At 39.8% G+C, this 24,089-nt stretch overlaps 1 protein-coding gene across 2 annotated transcripts in view; it reads right to left on the bottom strand.

Moving 5' to 3' along the window:
- myo15aa (myosin XVAa) overlaps nt 1-24,089 on the bottom strand; it is a 61,999-nt gene that overhangs the window by 1,183 nt on the left and 36,727 nt on the right. For both annotated transcript variants that reach the window (XM_077539919.1, XM_077539923.1), the window contains 28 exons: nt 23,209-23,273; nt 19,299-19,424; nt 19,148-19,199; nt 18,728-18,872; nt 18,559-18,652; nt 18,369-18,477; nt 17,036-17,151; nt 16,884-16,943; nt 16,651-16,726; nt 16,391-16,506; nt 16,133-16,251; nt 15,799-15,940; nt 14,725-14,836; nt 14,544-14,618; nt 11,752-11,954; nt 10,385-10,509; nt 10,240-10,303; nt 10,046-10,118; nt 9,897-9,970; nt 9,727-9,809; nt 9,516-9,646; nt 9,319-9,413; nt 6,941-7,018; nt 6,182-6,278; nt 5,759-5,919; nt 5,487-5,620; nt 5,198-5,331; nt 4,994-5,127 (listed from right to left, as the gene is read on the bottom strand). In XM_077539919.1, the coding sequence (XP_077396045.1) occupies nt 4,994-5,127; nt 5,198-5,331; nt 5,487-5,620; nt 5,759-5,919; nt 6,182-6,278; nt 6,941-7,018; nt 9,319-9,413; nt 9,516-9,646; nt 9,727-9,809; nt 9,897-9,970; nt 10,046-10,118; nt 10,240-10,303; nt 10,385-10,509; nt 11,752-11,954; nt 14,544-14,618; nt 14,725-14,836; nt 15,799-15,940; nt 16,133-16,251; nt 16,391-16,506; nt 16,651-16,726; nt 16,884-16,943; nt 17,036-17,151; nt 18,369-18,477; nt 18,559-18,652; nt 18,728-18,872; nt 19,148-19,199; nt 19,299-19,424; nt 23,209-23,273 (2,993 nt within the window). The remainder of the gene's footprint in view (nt 1-4,993; nt 5,128-5,197; nt 5,332-5,486; nt 5,621-5,758; nt 5,920-6,181; nt 6,279-6,940; nt 7,019-9,318; nt 9,414-9,515; nt 9,647-9,726; nt 9,810-9,896; nt 9,971-10,045; nt 10,119-10,239; nt 10,304-10,384; nt 10,510-11,751; nt 11,955-14,543; nt 14,619-14,724; nt 14,837-15,798; nt 15,941-16,132; nt 16,252-16,390; nt 16,507-16,650; nt 16,727-16,883; nt 16,944-17,035; nt 17,152-18,368; nt 18,478-18,558; nt 18,653-18,727; nt 18,873-19,147; nt 19,200-19,298; nt 19,425-23,208; nt 23,274-24,089) is intronic.

Genomic DNA, 24,089 nt, shown 5'->3' with positions numbered 1-24,089 from the left:
AAACTGACAAGTATGAAATAGTGTATAATTACAAGAACCAGTCTATCAATAAACTTTTGCAAGATTATACAATGTACACTATCAGTGCCTAATGACAGGTCGCAAAATGCATTAATCAAAAGGACCATTTTGGGAGTAAAAATTAATAGGACGCAGTAAATGAACAGTTCATTTTCAGCTTTATGGGATATGAATGGTAAAGCACATGAGGAGTTATGGCCATGAACGACCCTATAAACCAGGGGTGTCCAAACTACGGCCCCAGGCTATTTGCGGCCCACCGTCCATTTTTTAGTGGCCCGCGACACTTGCTAAAAATGGCATTTGACTCAGTTCAAATAAAATAAAAACAAAAATGTTTGGAGATGGCCAAAGTAAGACTGGAGAGTGTCAAAAAACACAGGTGCTATTAAAGGTTATTTTAGTTTACTAAAACTAATGACAAAACAAAAATTCAAAAAACAATTTCATTAATGAAATAAAACAAAAAATGAAGATGCTTTTTTTTAAAAAGAAAACTAACCGAAACCACATTTTATGTTTACAAAACTAACTAAAATAAAACTAACTATAATTATAGCAAACATTTCCTTTGTTTTAGTCTTTGGTAATTAATTTAATGCATGAGCCTTTGGGGATGATTTTAAATGTGATTTTTAGTAGATTTATTTTGATATAAACCGGAATAATGACGTCGTGCCCGTGGTGTTTTTTAAATGTTGCGTACGAGTAATACACATTAAAAAACAAAAACAAAAACAAAACTAAAACTAATAATGAAACTAACTAAACTAAAACTAAGCATTTATTAAATAACTAAAACTAATTAAAAAAATCTAACAGAACCACCCTGAAAAATAAAACGAACTAAATTTAAAAAAAACAAAACTCAAAACAAAATAAAAACTAAAATGACAAATTCCAAAACTATAATAACACTACTGCCATATTACAAATAAATGTGTTTATATACCATAACATTTTTCTAAATATGCAAAAGCACAAATAAATTATTTGTACAATTATTAAGACTAAACACAATTTCTCTTCATAACATTATGTGGCCCTTGCGTCCTTCTGATTTTCTGTATGTGGCCCTCAAATGAAAAAGTTTGGACACCCCTGCTATAAACCAATGGTCAACACTGATTCTGATTTTACAAAGACAAAATTTCTCACTTTGACACAGTCAGAGACAATAGCTTTTTTCCTATTGTTGGGTTTTGCAGAGGTAAACTATGGCACAACAGTCGGAGTCAGCAAGATACGGTCCTGACCTCGAGCCCCTATCCATCATATTTAAGATTTTTCCCTCCTCCAATACACTTGATTCAAATGATCAGCTCATCAGAAAGCTCTGCAGAAGCCAGGTGTGTTGGAGAAGGGATGGAGAGAGCCGGTGACTCCTGCACAGCAGTATACTGTATCTTACCAATTTTCATAGCAACACATTTTTTTTATATCTGTGGAATGAGTATCCAACTGAATGCCTAAGAAGTCCAAAATATGCAGTATTTTTTATTTATTTTTGTAATAACGCTGAAAAACTTCACAACATAGTCTTCTAACCGTCAGTTCTGGGTGCTGGACCAGATGCTTCCCATTAGTCTTGTTACCAACAGATAGATTCCCAGAAAATATAATAATAATAATATATGCACTTAGAGTACTTTCAGTTTAGCCCCAAATAATTCAAAATATTGTAATTTTGTAGTTACATTTTCAAAGCTATGTGCGAAATACCGGTATTTAATTTATTTTAAAAAAAAAAAAAAAAGGGAGGGGGTTAACATTTTGCTAAACTAAAAACATGTAGAACATTTCATTATACGTCTGTGCTAAGAACATTTTGGGCTTATGTGAACATATTTGCACACAATATACAATAAATATTATTTGTAAAGTAAGAACTGAAGAAGTATGCCTTGAAACGCTTTAGTTTTGTTGACAGCAGCTGTTTGGTTACGTCAGCGTACTCCCTTGTGGCCGCCAATGTGTATCCTCAAGGAAAATACATTACTGAATACTAATTTCTTTCCTGTTTGTGAATGTTAATGGGAAGGGAAGCATGGCATTAGTTTTGTTAGTGAGTTAAAAGTTGCTGTAAAAGTGCCATACATTTGCAATGTTTTGTTTTTATTGACTATCCACTGCTCCCCTGCTTTGAGTAACCTTTGGTCATCTGGTGGCCTTGTTCCAGTGCCATTGAGAAAGTTTCAGAATTTCCTTCATTCAGAGTGTCGGTTTATTTCCGCAAGGAACAATTTAGTTGACTTGATGGATGTTGGTCCCGCTGAGCTCGTTGGAAAAAAGGAAAGCATCGCATAAAGCAGTCCACCTTCCAGTGGTTCCTCTTCGCGCCTTCATTTGAAGGGTCCTGTTTGTGTTCTGAGGTGGGTGTATCAGGAGCACTGCTGCTGTCTCCACTTGATGATGTCAGGGTTTGTTCAGAGGATCCTTCACCCTCTGTGGTCCCGGGACCAACAGTCCTACTGGCGCTCGGTCGCTCCGCCATATTGCCAAAAAAATCCATGCACGTTCGTAAAGCTTGGAGCTTCACTTCCATCTGCGATGTGTCCGTTTCTTCCTGCTGCTCTGTGGCGAGAAGGTTGAAGGCGTAGGTCAGCAGCTGTCCTTTCATCTTGTGCGCCTGAAACTGGAGCTCGGTCTTCTGAGCCTGGAGGTCTGCAATGGTCTTCTCTGCTTTCTCCACGCTCTCTTTCTCCTTGATCAGACTTTCATGAAGTTGATGTCTGAGGTCGCTGATTATCTTATGACTTGCATGCAAGTTGTTTTCACTGAGCTGCTCCTTTTCTTCAGACGCCTTCAGCTTCTCTCGAAGAGGAATTAGCGCCGTCCAAAGCTGAGCTAGGTTCATGTCTTGTACTCTCTTTCCTTGCAGATACTCTAGGACAGCAACTTGGACATTGATTTCGCTTTTTACTTGTTCTCTCTCCCATGGCTGACATGACAGGAGACGAGTTCTGTTGGCGTCCAGATCTTTTGCGATATTGCACAAGAAGTTGTTAATGTAACAACACCAGTAATTGTCCACATTGTTCATGATGCTCACTCTCAAAATGGTGTTTTTTTAATCCTCCACAAGTCTTCCTCCTTGTAGTAGTTGTATTTAACTGTCACCAAAGCATCATGACATCACTAAAGCAATCAGTCGGTGATGTCATTCATATTATAGATGATGAGTGACAGTGAAGTTAGAAGAGCTTATTGGAGTTACAGCAGAAGCTGCAAACACTCAAATAATTACCTCAGTATGTGGTTATCATTTTCATGAATCAGGGTTTTCCTGTGTACAAAATTCACAGGCAGCCACCTCCACCTAATTTGCTCCCCAACTCCAGCCTGAGCCACTGATATCGCTCAACACAGCCGCAGCTCTCCAGCTGTGTTGATTGAGCTCCACAGGATTGAGATTGAGATCCACAGCATTTTAACTGCAGTTGCTGTGTTGCGCCATTATGGAGGCGCTATATCAACAGCTGTGCACCGGAAAGACCTGAAGCAACAACCGAAGAAGAAACAGCTTTCTTTTTCCTTTTTTAATTTTAATGTACCGAAGACTAAACAGATCATGGAGCAACCGTTGCACACGCCCATTTCCTGGTTGCGTGGCAGAGGTAGCACGCTATCGCCAAAGTCATAAAAACACAGTATATACTAGGGGTGTTAAAAAAAAATCGATCCGGCAATATATCGCGATATTACACCGATTTTCAAATATCCATTTTTGATGGAAAAACATTCACCAAAACGTCTTGGGGTTCACACCTTAAGCATGGAAGAATGTTATATGAACGGAACATTAAGCCTTAATATTTTATTTTAATGCTGTTCAAACATGAAACAGATTACAACCTCTATAAGACTGAAGTTTCAGATAAATAAATAATACAGTTTCATACAAATCTTAAACTGTACAAGTTTACTCATTATTTTCTAAATTTAAATTTAAAAAAAAATCGCAACAATCGACTTATAAATTCGTATCGGGATTAATCGGTATCGAATCGAATCGTGACCTATGAATCGAATCGTCAGGTACTAGGCAATTCACACCCCTAGTATATACAATAAACATAAGTGTTTTACAACAACGCTGAACTATATTGATAATTTAAATATGTACTAGTGGATGAATTTTTAATGATTGTCATTAATAAAAAAAAAAACGGCAAAATAATTAATGGCAATTTTGTATTAATATAATTTCTAATGTCTAGTCCCTGATCGTAAAATGGCTGCAGGAGGGCGAGTATCGATACCTTAAAATAAGGTATTGACACCGATACCTGGTATTGGTAGTCATCCATTATAGGGTGTTACCACCTCTGCTTCAATCTGAGCCAGGAAAAACCCTGTGAATAGTAATAATTGTTCATTTGTTGTTGCATTTCAATGTATGAAAGGTGCTATATAAATAAAGTTTGATTGGTAGAAAAAAATTGTAGCATTCATTCCCAGGCCACACAAAGATGACAGCCGGGGCCAGATCTGGCCCACAGGCCTTGAGTTTAACACTTGTGGTTTGGCTGCCACACTGAGTGGCTATATCACAAGATTTCACATGACGTCACACACAATGACGTTTTGTTTTGAGGCATATTTCTACTTCACTAAACTTTAGTTAAACTTCAAGTGTAACCACTTTTGGGGCATTTGAATTTGGAGGTTGCACTGTACTTCACAACCACAAATGAGTAGAGAATGAAGAGTTTTTCAGATAGCCAACCAATAATAGTACAGGAATCCAACAGAGGGAGACAAATGCTTTGTTTTAAATATAGCAAATTGTAGCTGTACTGCGGTTCTGAGGGAGCAACAACAACAGTGGTTAGTTGACCAATTCAATCGTTCAAATATTTGAGGACATCATGAGAATTTCTAACCAATGTGTTCGATCAATTTGGGCTGCTTAACAAATGCATTTAAATGAGTTGAAAAAAAGGTATGAGTGTGTGTACTTGTATCATACGTGAGTGTCTTTGTGAAGAAAGTGGAGTCCATTAAGATTCACGGCCAGAATGCACGGAGCCTTGATGGAGACTGAGCTGGAACTCTGGATGTAGAAGAAGGAAGAGCCAAACATAGGGAAGGGACTGACCAGACCTGAGGGAGTGCACATATAAGGCTCACCACTACAAGTCCACCCCAAAGCGACTGTGACATGCTGTCCTACCAAGGAATTGTGCACGGGCCTGGTGCGGGTTTAGAGGCTGGACCTGTTGCATGTGTTGAGTTGCCATACTGAGCCACTGCTGTGGATTCTGTTTACTGTAGAACTGTGGGGGGACACACTCCTGCAACTCACGACTGAACACACATACACAAATGCACACAAACACATGCTAATTTAAAAAAAAAAAAAATACTCAATGTGCATGTATATTTGTTTTCCCATTAGGGTCTATTTGAGTATTTTGCTGCTAAAAAAATGAAATAAAACATAAATGTCAATGTGTCTTTACATGGTGGGGAGATAGACAAGGTCTTTGGCACGGTGCTGTAGGGCAGCTAGTCTGGCAAGCTGTTGCAGATGTTGTTTGCTAGCCTTACTCACAGGGACCACACTCAGCAAAGCCTTCAGGTAATCTGGCAACACCTGGCACAGGCACAGATGCGTATCTTATTAACCAGTGCACTTCATAACACCATTTCAAGAAGCATTCCAGCTGAACTATTATATGATGGAAGTGGTCCAAAAACATTCATTTAACAATCGGATACATTTTGTATTTACCTGGTTATAAAGCATTGTAACATAAAGTTCATTATCAAGTTTCAAGGCGAGGCTCCAAATGACTCTTCGGAACCAAAGACTGTAGTTGGCATCTACTGGTTCTGCTTCAGTAGCAACATCCAGGATGTATTCCCTCTTGATCAAGGGACGAACATTCTGACCTAGAAAAAAAACACACTTAGCATTCAATTATGCAAGATAGCAGTTAGCATTGATAATATTCAAAATTATTAAGAGGTATAGAGATAAGTAATATGTAGTATAATTATTAACATACCTGAATATTTTGGCGAAAATACACAAATATATCCCCACCCAAGCATGGGAGAACAGAACATGCTAACCACACACCCAAAAATAATATGCTATAACTAGTCAGTGAATTCAAGGCAGTTGTTCACAAACAAGAACAATTCTTGTTACCTCTGTGTGTGACCAAAAAGATGGCATATTCCTCCAAAGCTTCCACTCTGTGTAGGTCCATTTCATAACAAAGCTCCTCAATGGCATCCAAAGCAACCTGACATAAAAAAATAAATATAAAAAAATCAAACTTTCTTAATATAGCACCTTTCATAACTCAAGGTGCTGAACAATTAAAACATCCATAATACAATAAAAAGAAAAAACCCACCCCTCCCCCCATTATCCCCATGATCATACCCAAAAACACACACGCAAACCACAACATGGCGGGGCACAGAAGAACCCGCTCCAAACACTGAACAAAAACTGAAGCGAGCCACAGCTCCCTGGGGCCAAGGGGCCCCTGGTATGACCGACCGACCGCCCGCATGAGAAGATCAGCCATCCCTCCCAATGTGGAGGCTCCCCCGTGAGGAAACACTGGAGTTAAAAACTTAGTAACTACCAAATAAAAACATTTAAACACTAAAAGAAAACAGTTAAACACTAGAAAAAAAAAACGATAAAAGGCACAAAGGTACAAAGGTAAAAGACAATATAATAAAAAACAGATAAATAAATAAAAGGGGTTAAAAAAAAAAAAAAACAACAACATTCAAATGCCAAACTAAAAAAGTGAGTCTTGAACCTCCTATTAAAAACATCAATACGTTACAATCAATATAATATAGAAACAGGTTTATGTAAAACCTCAAACCAGGTCAAAAATATGAAATTGTCACTGAAACCACATGTTATTATTGAGAGTGCACTTACAGAACAAGTCTTGATTTTCAGGTGCCTTTCAATCCCACCTGGCAGCAGGAACAGCTGTCTTTTGGAGCTCCTCCCTGCCTGTACATACACAACCAATCACAAAGCCGTGTTAAACAAAAATACACAAAAATGACTGCTTTTGGTAGGGCTGTGCAATTAATCGAAATTAAATTACAATTTCAATTATTACCCTCCACAATTACAAAATCAGCATAATCGTAAAAAATATTAATACCAATTTTGAGTTGCTTAAATATATACATTTGCACCTTTTTTACATTTTAAAATAATTTAACAATTTTTTTTAAAAGTAACTTGCATAATTACAGTGTTTCAAATAATTTTATATTTCTTAATATTTGTTATGTTTAAAACATTTCTTGTTTTGTACCCCAAAAAAAACCAAGTTATCGTTCTAATCGTGATTTCCATCCATCCATCCATTTTCTTGACCGCTTATTCCTCACAAGGGTCGCGGAGGCTGCTGGCGCCTATCTCAGCTGGCTCTGGGCAGTAGGCAGGGGACACCCTGGACTGGTTGCCAGCCAATCGCAGGGCACACAGAGACGAACAACCATCCACACTCACACGCACACCTAGGGACAATTCGGAGCGCCCAATTAACCTGCCATGCATGTCTTTGGAATGTGGGAGAAGACCGGAGTACCCGGAGAAGACCCACGCGGGCTAATCGTGATTTCAATTATTTAAAAAAATAATCATGATTAATATTTTTTTCATATTCGAGCAGCCTTACTGCACAGTGCACATCATGCTGCACTCCAACTCCAAGTTTTTGCTAACAAATTAATATATATTCTGTTTTGGGCCCCAAAGGAACTATAGTGGTTGGATTTTTTTTTTTTTAATTGGTCTTAATATTTTTACATTTGTAAACATTTTCTTGTTTTTGTTTTTGTTTTTTTGTTTTTTTTTACAAAACCAATCGTTTGAATAACCGTGATTATTATTTTTCCCATAATCGAACAGCCTTTTTTGGTAATGTATCAGAGTAGGGTATAGAGGAGGATAGACACTCTTGACACTAACCATTAGGGGTTGGGATACAAGTCTCATGATAACGATTATCTCACGATATGACGATACCACGATTATAGATATATTGCTCAGGTAATAAATCCACGATAATCTATGATAAAACTACTGTAATCATATAATAAGAATATAAATAAAAAATACAGAATAAAATAATAAAATAAGTAAAAAATAAATAAATAAATAATAAAATAATGCAAATAAATATCAATATAAATACATAATCTAATATATATATATATATATATATATATATATATATATAGATATATATATATATATATATATATATATATATATATAGATAGATATATATATAGATATAGATATATATAATTACAAAAAATAGCTCATGAATCTTCTTCGCCTGAAGACTTCAGTGCATTTCCCCGCCTTGTTTTTTTTAATTAATTTATTTTTTTGTGCGTATGTGTGCGTTTGTGTGCGTGCGTGTGCCTGCGCATATGTGCGCGTGCATGCTTGCGTGTGAATTTGTGTAAATTTGTCCTGATTAATTCCCCTAAAACCTAATAAATATCCCATTATCCTTCACCTTAACCAGATACTTCAGAGTCTCGCCAGAGTCGTGAAGTTCAGAAGGTCAGGAGACCAGAGGAAAGGTCAAAGAAAATAAAGATAAATCAAAGATAAATCAAAGTGAAACCCAGCACCAAATAACACCTCCTGTCATCCACATGGTTACAAAACCTTACGCCAACCCCAGTAACCTCTAAATTCCAACAAATTAAGGAGATCTCAAGAGACCAGAGGAAAAACTAAAGAGAGGAAGAAGGGAAGGATAGATGAAGCAGAGTGAGATCCACAGACACCAGCACCCACTGATTCAACGAGCAGTGGGAGTGAGAGGAGAATTCTGTTTGAATGGGCTCTTTGCACAAATCCACTACTTCCTGAACTCAACACCAGTCCTTCGTGTCCTTTCATGAGTGGACAAGCTGATTAATCCAGGTGTGCCTGATCTCAGTAACTACAACAACATTGGCCAGACACACCTGGATTAATCAGTTTGTCCACTCATGAAAGACAGGAAACAAAAACGTGGTATTCAATTCAGGAAGTAGTCGAGCTGTGCAAAGAGCCCATTTCAGTAGATTTCCCCGCCTTATTATTCTCTTATGAGGCGCTACCCCCTAGTGGCCCACTAAGTAATTGCTCAATAAGTCATGAACAATGGAGCCATTCCAGTGGATGAATATTAACTAAAAATATTGCAATGCTTGCATAGACGTATCGAAAATCTATCGGGAGACTTAGTGTCACAATTTATCGTGATTTCGATATATCGTCACGCTCCTACTAACCATCATTGCTTTCAGTTCCATGCTGTTGGGATACTGTACACGTCCTCCGTACTGAAATGTCTTCTTCAGATTCTGTTCACATGCCTTGGCAATACCTGTCAACAAATAAAGAGGGTGGGTGGATATGGATGGATGGATGGATGGATGGATGGATGGATGGATGGATGGATGGATGGATGGATGGATGGATATTCTACCTTGGTACTGCAGTCCAATGCTGACACTGGCGTTGTGTAGAAAGCTGAAGAGAAATGGCTTCATAACATGTGAACAGCGATGGAAAGCAGTCAGGATGTACAGCAGCCTCCAACCCCTCTGGCAACTGTCCCTACACGATGAAACACAGACAGACTCTGTAAAACAAGAACCCCACAGTTCCTGTGTGTGTGCGTGTATCAGGGGCCTTACGGTTTGGAGCTGTTGTTGGCAGTGACTTGCTTCATCACCTGGCAATAGGCTTCATCTTTCATCTGCCCGTGATCAGCACTTAACTAAATTGACCACACATGCATGAAAAATTATAGTGGCTATAACAATATGATATGAAACAATAAATTGTTTGCATTGAAATACTGTACCTTCAGTATAATTGTGACAAGGTCCTGTTCAGTCTGACCTTTCAGTGGCAAGTCTCCCATGAACTTCATGACAGCTGTAAGTAAACGTTTCATACAACATTGCGCTCAAAGATGATTGATCAAACTTTCTGATGTAAGCCTTCCCTCACCTGAGGAGATGTCAGCAGCCACTTTGTTCATTCCGCTGTCTGAGAAGTCAATCAGAGACTCCTGGAGTGGAGACTGAAAAGATAAACAAACGGATAGGAAGGAGGAAATTCCTGTAAAATTGTACACTGACATGTGGTGCAGTAATTGAAATTGCAGGTTATAATGAATCCACAGCATTATAAATAAAATGGACCTTTGAGAATTTGATCATATCAGCTGGTTCCCTTTCCTCTTTTCCCTTTTTGGCTTTCAGATCACTGTGGGCACAATGCAAGCAAAAGTGTGAATCCAAACGTGTGTCTGAGTTTGATCGTAAAAGGCCCGATGAAGGGTCTTACCTCCTGTTTCTTTGTGCCTCTCTGAAGTACCTCTTGGCAAACTCAGTCATGTGGTACTGGCTGCCATACTGCGACATATAATCCAGTTCCCCATCTGGGCTCTCCATATAGGTGTCCTTCACTACCTGGTACCATAAATAACAGAACTCTGTTATTCTTGCACTCTTGTGCTCCATAAACACAACATCTGAATTAGGTGTGACGATATATCGTGATAAATCGTGATAGTTTGTCTCCCGATGGATTATCGATATTTTGAAGTTTTAAGTGTTTCGACTTTTTGAAGCACACAATTTATAAATTGATTAATATTAACGGGCGGCACGGTGGTCAAGTGGTTCGCACGTCCGCCTCCCAGTTCTGAGGACTCGGGTTCGAGTCCAGGCTCCAGCCTTCCTGGGTGGAGTTTGCATGTTCTCCCTGTGCCTGCGTGGGTCTTCTCCGGGTACTCCGGTCTCCTCCCACATTCCAAAGACATGCATGGCAGGTTAATTGGATGCTCTGATTTGTCCCTAGGTGTGCTTGTGAGCGTGGATGGTTGTTCGTCTCTGTGTGCCCTGCGATTGGCTGGCAACCAGTCCAGGGTGTTCCCCGCCTACTGCCCAGAGCGAGCTGAGATAGGCGCCAGCACCCCTTGTGAGGAATAAGCGGTCAAGAAAATGGATGGATGGATTAATATTAACTCATTTGCTCCCAAAAATGTATAAATATGTTCTATTTTAAATGTTTTCCGTGTCCCAAAGAGATTTTTTTATTTTTTTTTAATGCTAGAGCATACAGAAGGCTTTGATTGTAGCCTCTGAACTGAAAAGAATGGTTGAAGCAATGGTAATTATTACAAAAACGGCCAGCAGGTGGCAGCAGAGCATAAGAGATCAACCAGGGCCATGTTGCAAACAAGCTGATTTCCCAACAGTTCTAAACAAATTTGTGAATAATGATGAAACTTAGCTATATTCTAATGCTAATTACTGCAGAACGGAAACAGATAGAAATATACATTTTTCCTGATGAAAGAAGAAACTTTAATCTTTCCTTTGATAGGTTCCATGTTTTTATAGCAATAGAACACAATACTATTATGTGGGACTTGCAAAATCAGTCAAAAAAAAACAAAAAAACAGCCGGGAGTGAAGGGGAGTGCTTCTGTGAAAATGGCTGGGAGTGAATAAGTTTTAAAATTGATTTAAATTAAAAAACGGTATTGTCATATCGTGAGATAATCGTTATCGTGAGGCTTGTATCGCATGATGTATCGTGAGGTACCCAGAGGTTCCCACCCCTGATCTGAATCAAAAGTTCTGCTGTCACAAAGATCAGAACAGTCCGTTTAGATTGTGCTGTGCTAGGATGAAACAAAATCATACTTCTGTTGTGCGGTCAAGCTCTTGGGCCGCGACCGATGAGCCCAACGCTACGGCAACAGCAGCCGAGGCAGCGACACGTCCTTGTCTGTCACGAGGCTCCGCCCTCTCTGTCGGGAGAAACAGGAAGTCCGGAGCGGCCACGGGTCGAACATGTTCACGAAGAAACACTCCCGACATCCCGTATACTGCCTCGAACCGCCATCCTGTGCATACAAATGCAAACAATAAATCAATGATGAAGATGGTTGCTGTTACAGAAACATATCATATCATATCAAGGATTCCTGCTCCTGAAGCCAATGTGATTGAATGTGATTAGCGACTAGTTGACGTCACACTCAGAACATCATTGTGGAGTAGTTAAAGTTGACTAATCCATATTACACCCAGTTAATAGTCGTGAGTATGATGTAGTTTGTTTGTAGTTTTAATTATTTTTTTCTCATGTTTTTGTCATATGATTAGATCAGTCCTTCTCAAATAGAGGGGTGGGCACCCCTGGGAGGTGCGGTGCGACCTGTGTGTGACCTCAGGGATTTTTTATTTTTTTTGCCATACAATAATAAAGTGTAATTGCACATTCACTACAGTAGGCGGCAGTGGCGCTGTCATTCTCAGAGAGTGAGCAAAGAGTATATGCTCATCTGCACAGGTGTACTAACAACAATTTTATAGACATATACAACAAAAAATAGCATTTCTGTTTTTAATCTTGTTTTTCATGAGATGAACTCAAAGATTTAAAACTTCTTCCACATCCACAATATTACAATTTCTCTAAATATTGTTCAGAAACCAATCTAAATCTGTGATAGTGAGCACTTCTCCTTTGCCAAGATAATCCAGACCACCTCACAGGTGTGCCATATCTAGATGCTGATTAAACACCATGATTAGGGCACAGGTGTGCCTAATGCCGATGTCAGACTACACGAAAACAGCCCGATTTCAGCCCGACCGACGTGTCGCGGACAAACGGGGCATGTCATAAAGAATTTTGGGTTGTGTTGACGTAGCGTCGCCCGTGTAATGTGACACGTTCAACGACTGGTCGCCTGTTGTCCGGGACGGTTCACGACCATCACGACGAAAGTAGAATTTTTGCTCGTCTTGACGCATAATGTGACATGCCTACGACGTCGTCCGTTTGGTTCCACAGCATTGACCAATAGCGAGAGGGAGCGAAACGTCAATCACACACTGAACAGCACTTTATAGCTCTTTTTATTTATATATACATTTGTTTATTTATTCGTTTATGTATTTATTTATTTATCCCCTGGATATTTCATGGGATGGGGCCAGACAGGTGCATCTCGAGGGGGAAAAAAAAAAAAAAAAGCGCCCCGCTGCGGCTGCATGGAGCGCGCACGCATCCGTGCAACCCGTCAGGCAACGGCGACGTGAAGAGAGGACCGAAATATATTGTGACTGTTGTTCTAATAATTTCAGAGATTTGGGCATATGAGTAGGGATGGGCACATATTTAGTGAGGATCGATCACATTTTCATATAGTCGGGCCAGGCCTCGCCGCCTTAACTGTCACCCGCTCTCACTTGAAATTTTCCCCCCTCGGAGTGAGTGGCGTCCTATCAAATGCACTGTACTAAAACAAGTCAAATATGAATAAATGAAGCAGTAAAAAATACTCAAACAATATAATATTTCAGTGTTTGATAAAATAATAAAACAATATGTCATCCCGCAAATAATTAACAAAATCAGCTATAATTATCCCGGCGCATATAGGCCTAAATAAATTAAAATACAGTGTTGGCTACTAAATCATATTTTAAACACTATTGAGGAGCAGGGAGCGCAAGCAATGCGCTCACATCACACTTGTCCCATGCGTGCTCCATTCACGCAAACACTCCGTGTCCTTGCCTTTTTTTTTTTTTCTTTTTTTGTCCCACCTCTCCGACAAACAGTGGCCGACGCATTTCTCTTGGCAAGACAACACGCGATGATGGGCTGGTGTCTTGTCGCGTTCAGACGTGTAGTGTGACTACACGCCTCGTCCACGACACGGAACGAATTTGTCGTGTAATGTGACAGCGCAACTGTCGTGTAAGACAAAAAAATCGCGTAGTCTGACATTGGCATTAGACTGCTCACAATAAAAGGTCACTCTGAAAGGTGCAGATTTGTTACATTTTCTGGGTTTTCTGGTCAGTCCCTCCAGTCCCTCCACAAATTGACTCGATTCACAAGCATGCTACATCCCCCCACCCCACCCCCCACCCCCCCAATCCGACGATTAGTGTGGATTTTAAACATAGACGGGCCAAAACATGCCTTATGAAAATTAAACTGCACTAAAAAACTAACCACCAGAGGGTACTAGAACACAAATGGAAATCAACTTGACATTTTTTTAACCGATGTGCTGCTTTTAATATGACGACGATGATATTGTGGGAGTTTTAATATCGCAATATCACGATATTGCCATTACCATTACATCCCTACATGCAACACAAATACATAAATGCATGCAAGCACCATTTTAACACTGTTAATTTAATATCACTGGCATCGGGACAAAACTCCATAAGTCACAATTTGGCAAATAGATTTATTTATTTATTTTTTTAAATTAAAAAAAACCAACTATACTTTTGGTCAATCCACGTAGCCAAAAAGTCTTGAAACGGCTTGCTTTCTTTAATGGCATTTTTGGGGGGTCTCCTGAAAAGTGACAATTTTGGAAGTACAAGGTTCTGGCCCGACGCCAGCAATATGTTATTACAATCTAGTCACCAAAAAGGTAAACATTTACCAAACCCACCAAAGTCAGGGGTGTCTCTCTTGAGTTCTTCCAGTAGCATCACCTTTTTCTTCACAATGCAGCCGTAACTTTTGCCTAAACACACACACAAAAAACGTTGCCAGACATGACAGTGCACTGTATAACCGTAAAGTACAGTACACAATGTGGTTCATAGAGGCTGTAAACATGTGGGTCTCACCTGCATCCAGGCCGTCCATGTGTTGTAATCTGATGATGTCTCCTTTGTGGAAGCTCAGCAGCGTCCTATCCTCACTGATGCAGTTCCTCACTGCCACCACATACTCTGAATCCTGACAGGGCGCAGCATGGTGACATGTTAATGCATTGTTATACGTCGGTCACATTGTCTTGTCTTTTTTTTGTCTCCCACTCCCAAGAGGATTCATTTCTCATCTAAGATCCAGGGGCATTAGTGCAAACCCTAAAAAGTTTGTCATTACCTATAGATGCCATATGATGATGACAAAGCACTTTTTTCCCCCCCAATAATACAAGGCTTTAAAATACTCTATACTATTATAACTCATTTACTCGCAGCCATTTTCACTGAAGCAACCCCCTTCGCTCCCGGCTAGTTTAGTGAATTTGGACTGATTTTGCAAGGCCCACAGAATATTGTGTTCTAATGCTATAAAAACAAGAAACGTACCAAAAGAAAGATTAGAGTCTCTTCTTTCGTCAGGAAAAAAAAAGTAGATTTGTATATGTTTCCGTTTTGCAGCAATTAGCATTAGAATATAGCTAAGTTTAATCATTATTCACAAATCTATTTATTCACAAATATGTGTGGAAAACAGTTTGTTTGCAACATGGCCCTGGTTAATCTCTTATACTCTGCTGTCACCTGCTGGCCGTTTTTGTAATAACTACCATTGCTTCAACCATTCTTTTCAGTTCAGAGGCTGCATCAAATAAATAAATAAAAATACATTAAAAAAAACTAATATGTCTTTGGGACACTGGTAATCTTTAAAATAGAACATATTTTTACGTTTTGGGAGCAAATGAGTTAAATATTAATCATTCGGGCCATTACTTCAACATTGTTTTTTGACCCGAGGATGCAACAATATTACAATAGTTTTATATTTGACAATACAGTTTTGGCCTGAGCAGTTATACAGCAAATATTTTTATACTGAATTACAACTATACAGGGGTTCACTGTACTGGTACCGCATTCATTATGTCGCTACTGGGAGCACAAGTGAGTGTCTAAGATGCACACACATTCAAAGAAAAGCCCTCTGACCTTCTTAATCTCTGTGAGGAAGTAGTCAATCATGCTTTTGACCTGCTGGGCTCTTGCGGTAAACAGGATCAGTTTCTCATTGACGAGATTGAACTCCAACATGTTTTTTGATGGAACGGACACAAACAGGATGTCCGAGTAGCTGCACAGGAAGTCGCAATTAGAAAGAGGATTTTGTAAACATGAAATGATTTTTATGATGGCTACAATCTGTGGACAAATATATTGAGACACATCTATTAATTAATACATTTTCGGATCGGGCGAATGTTCATTACATTTTCTTTGTAATTATTATTCTGATGTAATTTTTTATACCCTAATTAAGATGCACCTGTAAGGCCTTAGTACTCGGAAGTAGTCTGGAGCAGTGGAGCTGCTCCTCACCAACTTAAGCAGCTTAATGCCTTTATGTGACACAGACAACACCTGCACCCCTGTCCCCACACTGCCCTGCAACACACAACAACATGACAGACAGACAGCTGAATATATCACAGGCGAATAAACCCCGATGAAAAAGAATGGAATAATCATTTGATATTCCGCATCTTAAGCCAGAATGGTTGGACTTCATTAACAAATGGCTCACAGAAGCTGGGAAAAGGCGAGAGAAGTAGATCTCCCATGTGTCTCTCGCCATGGCAACCACCCTTTTCTTCACGTTCTCAGGGTGACTTCCTGCAAGCTGATCCACCTGATTTTCCACTGCAAGAAATTTGTAAGTATAAGTCCGTAATGGGATTTACTAGTGATCAGTCCAAGTTGTCATAAGTTGACTTCACAGAAAGTGTGTGACGTCTGATCACTCTCACTATATACACTATCCTAATGCATGGTTGGTTTACTTACCAAAGAGAGTTTTCATCTTTTGTCTCTCTTCTTGAGTGATACGAATGCAGGCCTCAGAGAAAGTGTCATTTACTACCTACAGAAAAATGAGCAATGACATGAATGAAATATACTACGGTTAGTTTGCCTTGAAAACAACACTTGCTCAACAATGTACTCTATGTATGTTGCAAAGAAAATCTAATGTTGATTAAATGTTTGTAAATAATGTAATTGTACAATGAATTCTTAACCTGTTTGAAAACCAGGTCCAACATCAGGGGATCACTGAGGTTCTCTTTAGGATAAAACACCTGGAGGAAGATTGAAATATAACTATCAAAAATGATTGTATAAAAGCATATTTTTGCTGATTGACAAATGACAACAGCTGATGGAAATGCACCTCCTTCTTCAGGTAAAGTTTCCAGGGGACATTGGTGTAGGTGTAATAATCATCACTGGTCCTGCTGTGGAGTTGAGTCTGGATGTTGTTATTTTCAACTGGCAACTCTCTGAAGACTGGACACGCACACACAAATCAGTCACAAACATCCATGTAGTTAATCAGCGATATATACATTACACTGTCACAGCAAAATCGCCAGTGTTAAATTAACACTGAGATGTGTTAAATCTAACACTATAAAAGTGTTTATATGTGTCCACACCTATGAGTGGCGGACGTGCTAACCATATATATGTTATGGTTGTAATGCTTCTGGGTGGAAAAAACATTGATAAAGTAATTTCTATTTATCACCAAACTTTGTCCTAATTCAGTGAAACAGGTATTTTAATAAAAAAATATATCATTTTCAGAAAGTATTGATCGGATAGATAACAAAATTCACACACCACTAGACTTATCTAGCCTAAGAGAAAAAAAGTTACTAACATCTACTGAAAGTTCCTTCTATTTTACACATTGAGCAGACGTCTTAATTTTTTACAGCGCGGTAAGATAAGTGCTTCGAGCAATAGTAATTCTAGAGCTGCGTGCTTGTAGCGCTTGTCAGCCGTGTGAAAGTACAAGAAAACATGTAACTCTAGTGCAGGGTTCACCAATTCCGGTCCTCGAGGTCCAGAGTCCTGCATGTTTTAGATGTTTCCGCCTACCAGCACACCTGATACTAAAGATCAGGATCGTTATCAGTCATGCTGATGAGCTGATTATATTAATCAGGTGTGCTAGTGGGTGGAAACATCTAAAACCTGCAGGACACCAGACCTCGAGGACCGGAATTGGCGAACCCTGCTATAGTGTTGACATGATTAGCAGATAGCATCAATTCTATGTCAGATTTATTTTGATTGCCGAGTTGGAGATCTGACTTCAGGAAGAAGGTTGATTAAAATTGTGACTCAGAGGTACAAATTCCGACATTTTCTGTGTACCTTAAACGCATCAGTACTTGTAGCAGATGGGAGAGAAACATTAGTTTTATCTGAGATTTTTGCCGTGGCGAAAGTGGACGGGAAGGATGGTAGTCTTTATGAAACTAAGGGGGGCGTGTCCCCCGCATTCTCAGTGCCAACTGCACCCAAATATCAAAGACTTCATTTTAGTTGCTAGGCTGATAACAGTTTTGAAAGGCAACAAAACACACCAAAAAAATGGACAAAGGGGCACTTTGGGCATCAGTTCCAAAGGGTATGTGCCCAGGCACCTATAGCTCCTCCCTCTGCACGTTCCTGAGTAGGTGTACTGTGATAATTATCTCATGTGAAAAGCTCACCTGCAGAATGAACTTGGGCTATGTTGGAGTGAGATGGTTCCTTAAGCCTGTTTATTTTGGTATTGCCGCTCTCCTCTTTGTGATGGAATAACGGAGACTTCTTCTGAATCTGATTTAAAAAAAAAAAAAAAAAAAGTCAGTGTGAATTTCCCTTAGTCTGTATATAGCTGCGTGTGAGTGTGTGATGTACTGGTTGAGGTGGATTGGCCATTTGGTCTTTAAGGATCTCCATGGCTTCATCATGGGGGTCTGGCTTCTTCATAAACATTTTTCCATCTTCTTTCCTAAAGACATGTAGCCAGATGTCATTGGGATCACTTGACTAAAATAACCATGTGCACTGAATGTGTGCATGTTACCGTTTAATAGAAGGACCGGAGGGTGTCATGCTGGCAGGCTGGTGCTGTTTGATGATGTCTTTAATACCATGGCTGGGCTCCATGCGTTCAGTGTTACTCACACTGGCACGGACCACGTCGTCTGGAGGGGGGCTACGTGTTGGACCTAGAAATTAATTATTCAAATAATGGCATATATAATGGAGGACAATTTGCTGAAATCAGTCCAAGATATACTGTACATTTTCACCACGTTATTCATGCTCACTCATGCTGAAATTTCCACCAAAAGTCATGCAGAAAATCAAAGCTAACTTATGTACAATATATCAAAACAGTGTCTTCACATCAACCATATGAAATGTCCTTGAGTAACCCAGCCAGAGCCAATACTTGAATCTGAGCAAGTATCGTGCCATGCAAAACCGGTTACAAACATACTAATTTTGCGCCGAGAGCTGGACCTTGGTGGAGAATCTTCTCGCTCTCTAGTCTGCACAGATTGAGAGGCCACACAATTTGGTATGCTTTCGTCTGTAATACATGCTTACACAACAGCAAAGTATACTATAGCGGGTGTGTGTCTGCTTACTGGGCTGGGTGTGCGAGAGTGTTGCGGTGAGTGTGTGGAATAATGTAGCGGCGGAGACTGAGAAGCGGGGAAGGAGGATATCATCTGCTGCTGGATTGCAATAGCTTGCAAGGTCATCTGCTGGGCCTGTAGAACACACGGAGACCATCAAAGAGGTCAAAATATTGACCTACCCGGTAGTCGTTATGTGAGGCTTTGCTTTGCACGAATGAAGATATGAATGCTTGCTCAATATGACACTGACCAAATTTTGGTAGAATCACCTATCGCATTGAAAATATCATTCAATTTCAAATTCAGAAAGAGATCAGCAGGTAGTGTTAATTTCGTCAACACACATTTTTCACCAGACTAAAACTAGACTACATTAAAACCCTCATTAATAAACAAGAACTGCGACTAAATCAGTATGCATTTTCGTCAACTAATGAAGACGAGACAAAAATGTATGTCACTTAATGAAAACTGGACTAAAATATATGGACATTTTAGTTCATGAACAAAAACAAGATGAAAATTATATAATTTCGTAAAATCTTGTCTCTGTCAATCTGTGACTGTGGCACTGTCATGTGACACACACCCTTTCAAATCTGCAGCGAGCGAATGCAACATACACAAACACATGGGACACAGGAGGTGGATTCATGGTGAAAGGTTAAAATAAAAAAAATTAAAAAAAATAAATAGTAAATTATAATAATAAAAAATAGTTAAAAAAATAGCAAAAGGTAAATTATAGTTATAACTAGTGTTGTTCCGATACCGTTTTTTGGCCCCCGATACCGATACCCAGCTTTGCAGAATCGGCCGATACCGATACCATACCGATACTTAAAGGAACACTTTACTTATTGATCCATTTTTAGCAGCAAAAAGTTGCTACTTTTTCAATAATTAATTTGGTGACGTGATTATTTTTTTATGTACATTTAATAACTTTTAAACCGATGTTAAAATGAATCGAACGCCGGCATGTTTGTTACACGTGACTAAATAACCCGGATGTTTACGTCACTAGTGTGTAAACGCTACACGATCGAAGCACTATGAAACGCAGCCGTGCATCTAGCGTCAAACCCGGAAGGATTAAACCTTATCGCTTCGAGCCAACACGACAAAATAACCCTACCGAAGGAAAGTCTGCCTTGGATGTGAAAGTTGTGGCGCCAGATGGTCTTTTCGGGCACAAAATAAACTTTAATGAACGAGTGAATCAGGCGGTGTGAGTGGTGCTCGTGCGGGAGCTGCAGGAATGGACCATCCGCTAATGAATGTGTGCTGTCTGGAAATAAAAGAAATCGAGGATCGGTTCCTTGCGGACAATCTCAACTGCATCCTGGAACATCAGACATTCAACATGGCAATACTAAATAGACATTCTCAGGATAGCTTTGGTTGCGATGAAAGATGTGAAGAAGAAAAGTCTTGGAGGAGCCAATATCCAACAGGTAAAGTGACACACAGCACGAGCAATGCAAAACGTGTGGAACTGACAAACTATTTCAGGAAAAAGAAAAAAATAGTAAAATTATATGTATCGTCGTTACAGCGCCCAACCTCCCCTAGCTGTTTTTTTTTTCTTTTTTTGCGTAGCGTCCCGATGATGTAAACGAAAGCTTGCAAGAAGGTTGTGTATTAACCGTGTTTATTTATAGACAAAATGAAGTAAGGAAATGCGAGACGCCGTTACCTAGGCTGGTTATCAATGGTTGGGATCCGAACGAAATTAATAGAAATGCAAATGAAACTGGAATGCACCACAGGAAGAACAGTGGGACAGAACACAAATGTAGTACGTCGCACATGCCGATGATAATGACACTAATCCACATTCAATAAATGTTTTGTTAAAATAAGATTATGAACATGGTCAATTTGTGAACTATAAACAACTTACGAGCTAATAAAACATAACGTCCGCGCCTGCTTGTCCTTGCCGGGAGGTCGACAGCACTGAGCAAGCCATTTTCTACGCAAATAGTCTTTTTTTTGGGGGGGGATAACATACCAGTGTGCTCCTCGCGGGTTTTTCCTTGACGACACCTTGCAAAATTTTGCAATACAGTAAGGCATAAGTGACGTTTGTGTCTTCCTCGTCGTTCTGTCTGCGTGAACTACTGTTCGCCAAGCGAGTATACACACTTGTTACGTCACCACTTGAGGGCGTTCCAACACGGAAGTACTTCTATGTTGAAAAAAGTTAAATAAATCAATATTGGGGTGTATTCTTCAGCTCTTATGCATGTTTCGTAGCTAAACTAACTATTTACTGCCAATCAAGCCATACATGTAAAATTAAAGGTGCCTTCCTTTAAGTTTATTTTTCCTCAACATGAAAAAACTGTCCTACTATTGGTTCAGAGCATTCAAGGGCCAATAGGATATCTTAGATCGTCATGCAGTGAACATGTCACATATCAGTGAATGTCGTGCACGAGCAAGACACAAGATCCAAAATCCTATATTAGCGTTGGAATTAATGGTATCGGCATGTTACTTCTGAGTAGTCACCGATACCAATACCACTGTTTTAATGCAGTATCGGCACCTCTGCCGATACCAGTATCGGTATCGGAACAACACTAGTTATAACATAACATTCATCGTACGGCTATAACGTTAGAACAATAATGTTAATCCGACAGCTAGCTAATGCTAGCGAATTTGCTAGCGCATAGCATGGAGCCATAGCAGCCACTTGTTGATACACTGCAATTGTGTGTAAAGTTGTTTTTCATCAAAAAGATTAGAGATAATTTTATGTGAAGTGGTTTTAGATACGAAATGTTCAACATAATTTGCTGACAAAACAAAAATATAGGGGTTAAGCTGTACAGAGCAGAGAGGACGACAGCGACGTCATTCATTCATAAAGTACAAATTATTGGTGCGATCGTTTTTTAAATATATATTCTCAGAAGTTGGCGTGGGCATACAGTATGCATCTGGCACGTAACAATGATCGTAAAATGCCTCCCCGCAATTGCCAATCAGCCCGGGTTACGTTATGTTGTTCTAAACCAGTGTTTCTCAATTCCGGTCCTCAGGCCCCACTATCCAGCATGTTTTCCATGTCTCCCAATTGCAACGCAGGTGAGGATCGTTATCAGGCTTCTACAGAGCTGGCTGATTAGCTGTCATTGGAAACAGCTGCATTGGGAATTGGTCGACATGGAAAATAGGCTGGCTAGGGGGGCCTGACAACCAGAATTGAAAAACACTGTCCTAAACTAACATAGACAAATCTATCTTATCTCTATCACTACATCTCTCCCCCTCCCACCCTCCCTCCCCCGTGCATGTTGTGCCGCAAATGGCACGCTCTGCTGTCATGATCCCGGACTCGAGGTTGCGTCAGGTTAACACATGCTTTCCATAAACGTTATTTGAACTAAAAACTACAAACTACATGTGGCTATTTGCGCTGACGTTAGTGAATTAGACGCTGCATATCAATAAGTCTAATTTGCATTGGGGTGGGCATATTTTGCGTCAAATGTATGCAAATTACCAAATTTACATATGAGCAAATAACACCGGCGCAACGTGGCACATTCTGGTTGGCATAGCACTGAGTGACGGAGTTCCCCATCTGTGCGTGTTTAGTGAATTAGGTGCTCCCGGATTGCTCCATTTTTATCGGTTAGCGCCGTGCAAAGGCGGTGCAAACCTTTAGTGAATAGGCCCCTAAATTGCTAGATCTATAATCGACTAAAAACTGAATAAAAACAGGATGAGGTACTAACTATGATAAAAACTAACAAGCGTGATTGAAACTGGACTAAAACAGACTACATTTAAAAATAGTGGATAAAATTAACACTATCAGCAGGAACGGGTTACAGCTTTAATGTGTTCAAATGAGTAATGAGAACAATCAATGTTTCCATTATATTAATCACTGTACCAGAATGATGGCCTGCTGGTTGATAATGGCTTGCTGCTGCTGAGTCAGTACTGCTTGCTCTGTTTCTGAAGGACAACCACATAAAATACTTCATGTTCCTGTACAATGGAAGTAGACTGAGCACAGCAAACGAAAAAAAAAAAAACAAGTGAATAATCACAGCAAGTGTTAGAACACACCATAGATGGGCTTTAAATCCCACTACATATAATACTGTTGGACACAACTTACTTCATCATGCCCCAAAGCCACACATGCTTAAAAAACAAACAAACAAACAAACAAACAAACACTACACTATTTATAGGTGACGCACCTGTCAAAACAGGTAAGCCTGGAATTACAGGCATGGGTGGAAGTGGAGGCAACACTAAACCTTGGACAGCGGTGCCACGTGACGCTACATCAGTAGCACTCACAGGATCAGGGGAAACAGTGGGGCCCACAGAAGGGGCTTCAGGTGGGGCATGAGTGGAAATTTGACTGGGGGGTGCATGTGTGGAAGTGGATGAAGTCGGATGATGTGAAGGGTGTTTGGGTCGGATGTACTGGTGGTATTGTTGTGGCTGCTGCTGCTGTTGGTGTTGTTCATGGTGATGGTGGTGAGAGGGGATGGGCATGGTAGGGATAGGTGGCATCATCCCTCCCGCTACTGGGAGCACTGGCACAGCTTGAGGAGCAGCAAGGAACATGTAAGCATTAGGAAACGTTTAAACGGAATATTGAAATTGGTATGGTCATCTGTGAAAGGGACATACATACAGTATTTACGGCTATAAAATGTTCAACCATAGATTTTGTGAGCATCAGAAAGAGTTAACCACATTTTAAGTTAACCACTTCCACATTATCCATTAGAATAGTCACATGGAAAAAAATAG

This window comes from Festucalex cinctus, chromosome 1 (assembly GCF_051991245.1).
Source record: "Festucalex cinctus isolate MCC-2025b chromosome 1, RoL_Fcin_1.0, whole genome shotgun sequence".
NCBI lineage: Eukaryota > Metazoa > Chordata > Actinopteri > Syngnathiformes > Syngnathidae > Festucalex > Festucalex cinctus.
This window is presented reverse-complemented; position numbering and strand designations above follow the sequence as displayed.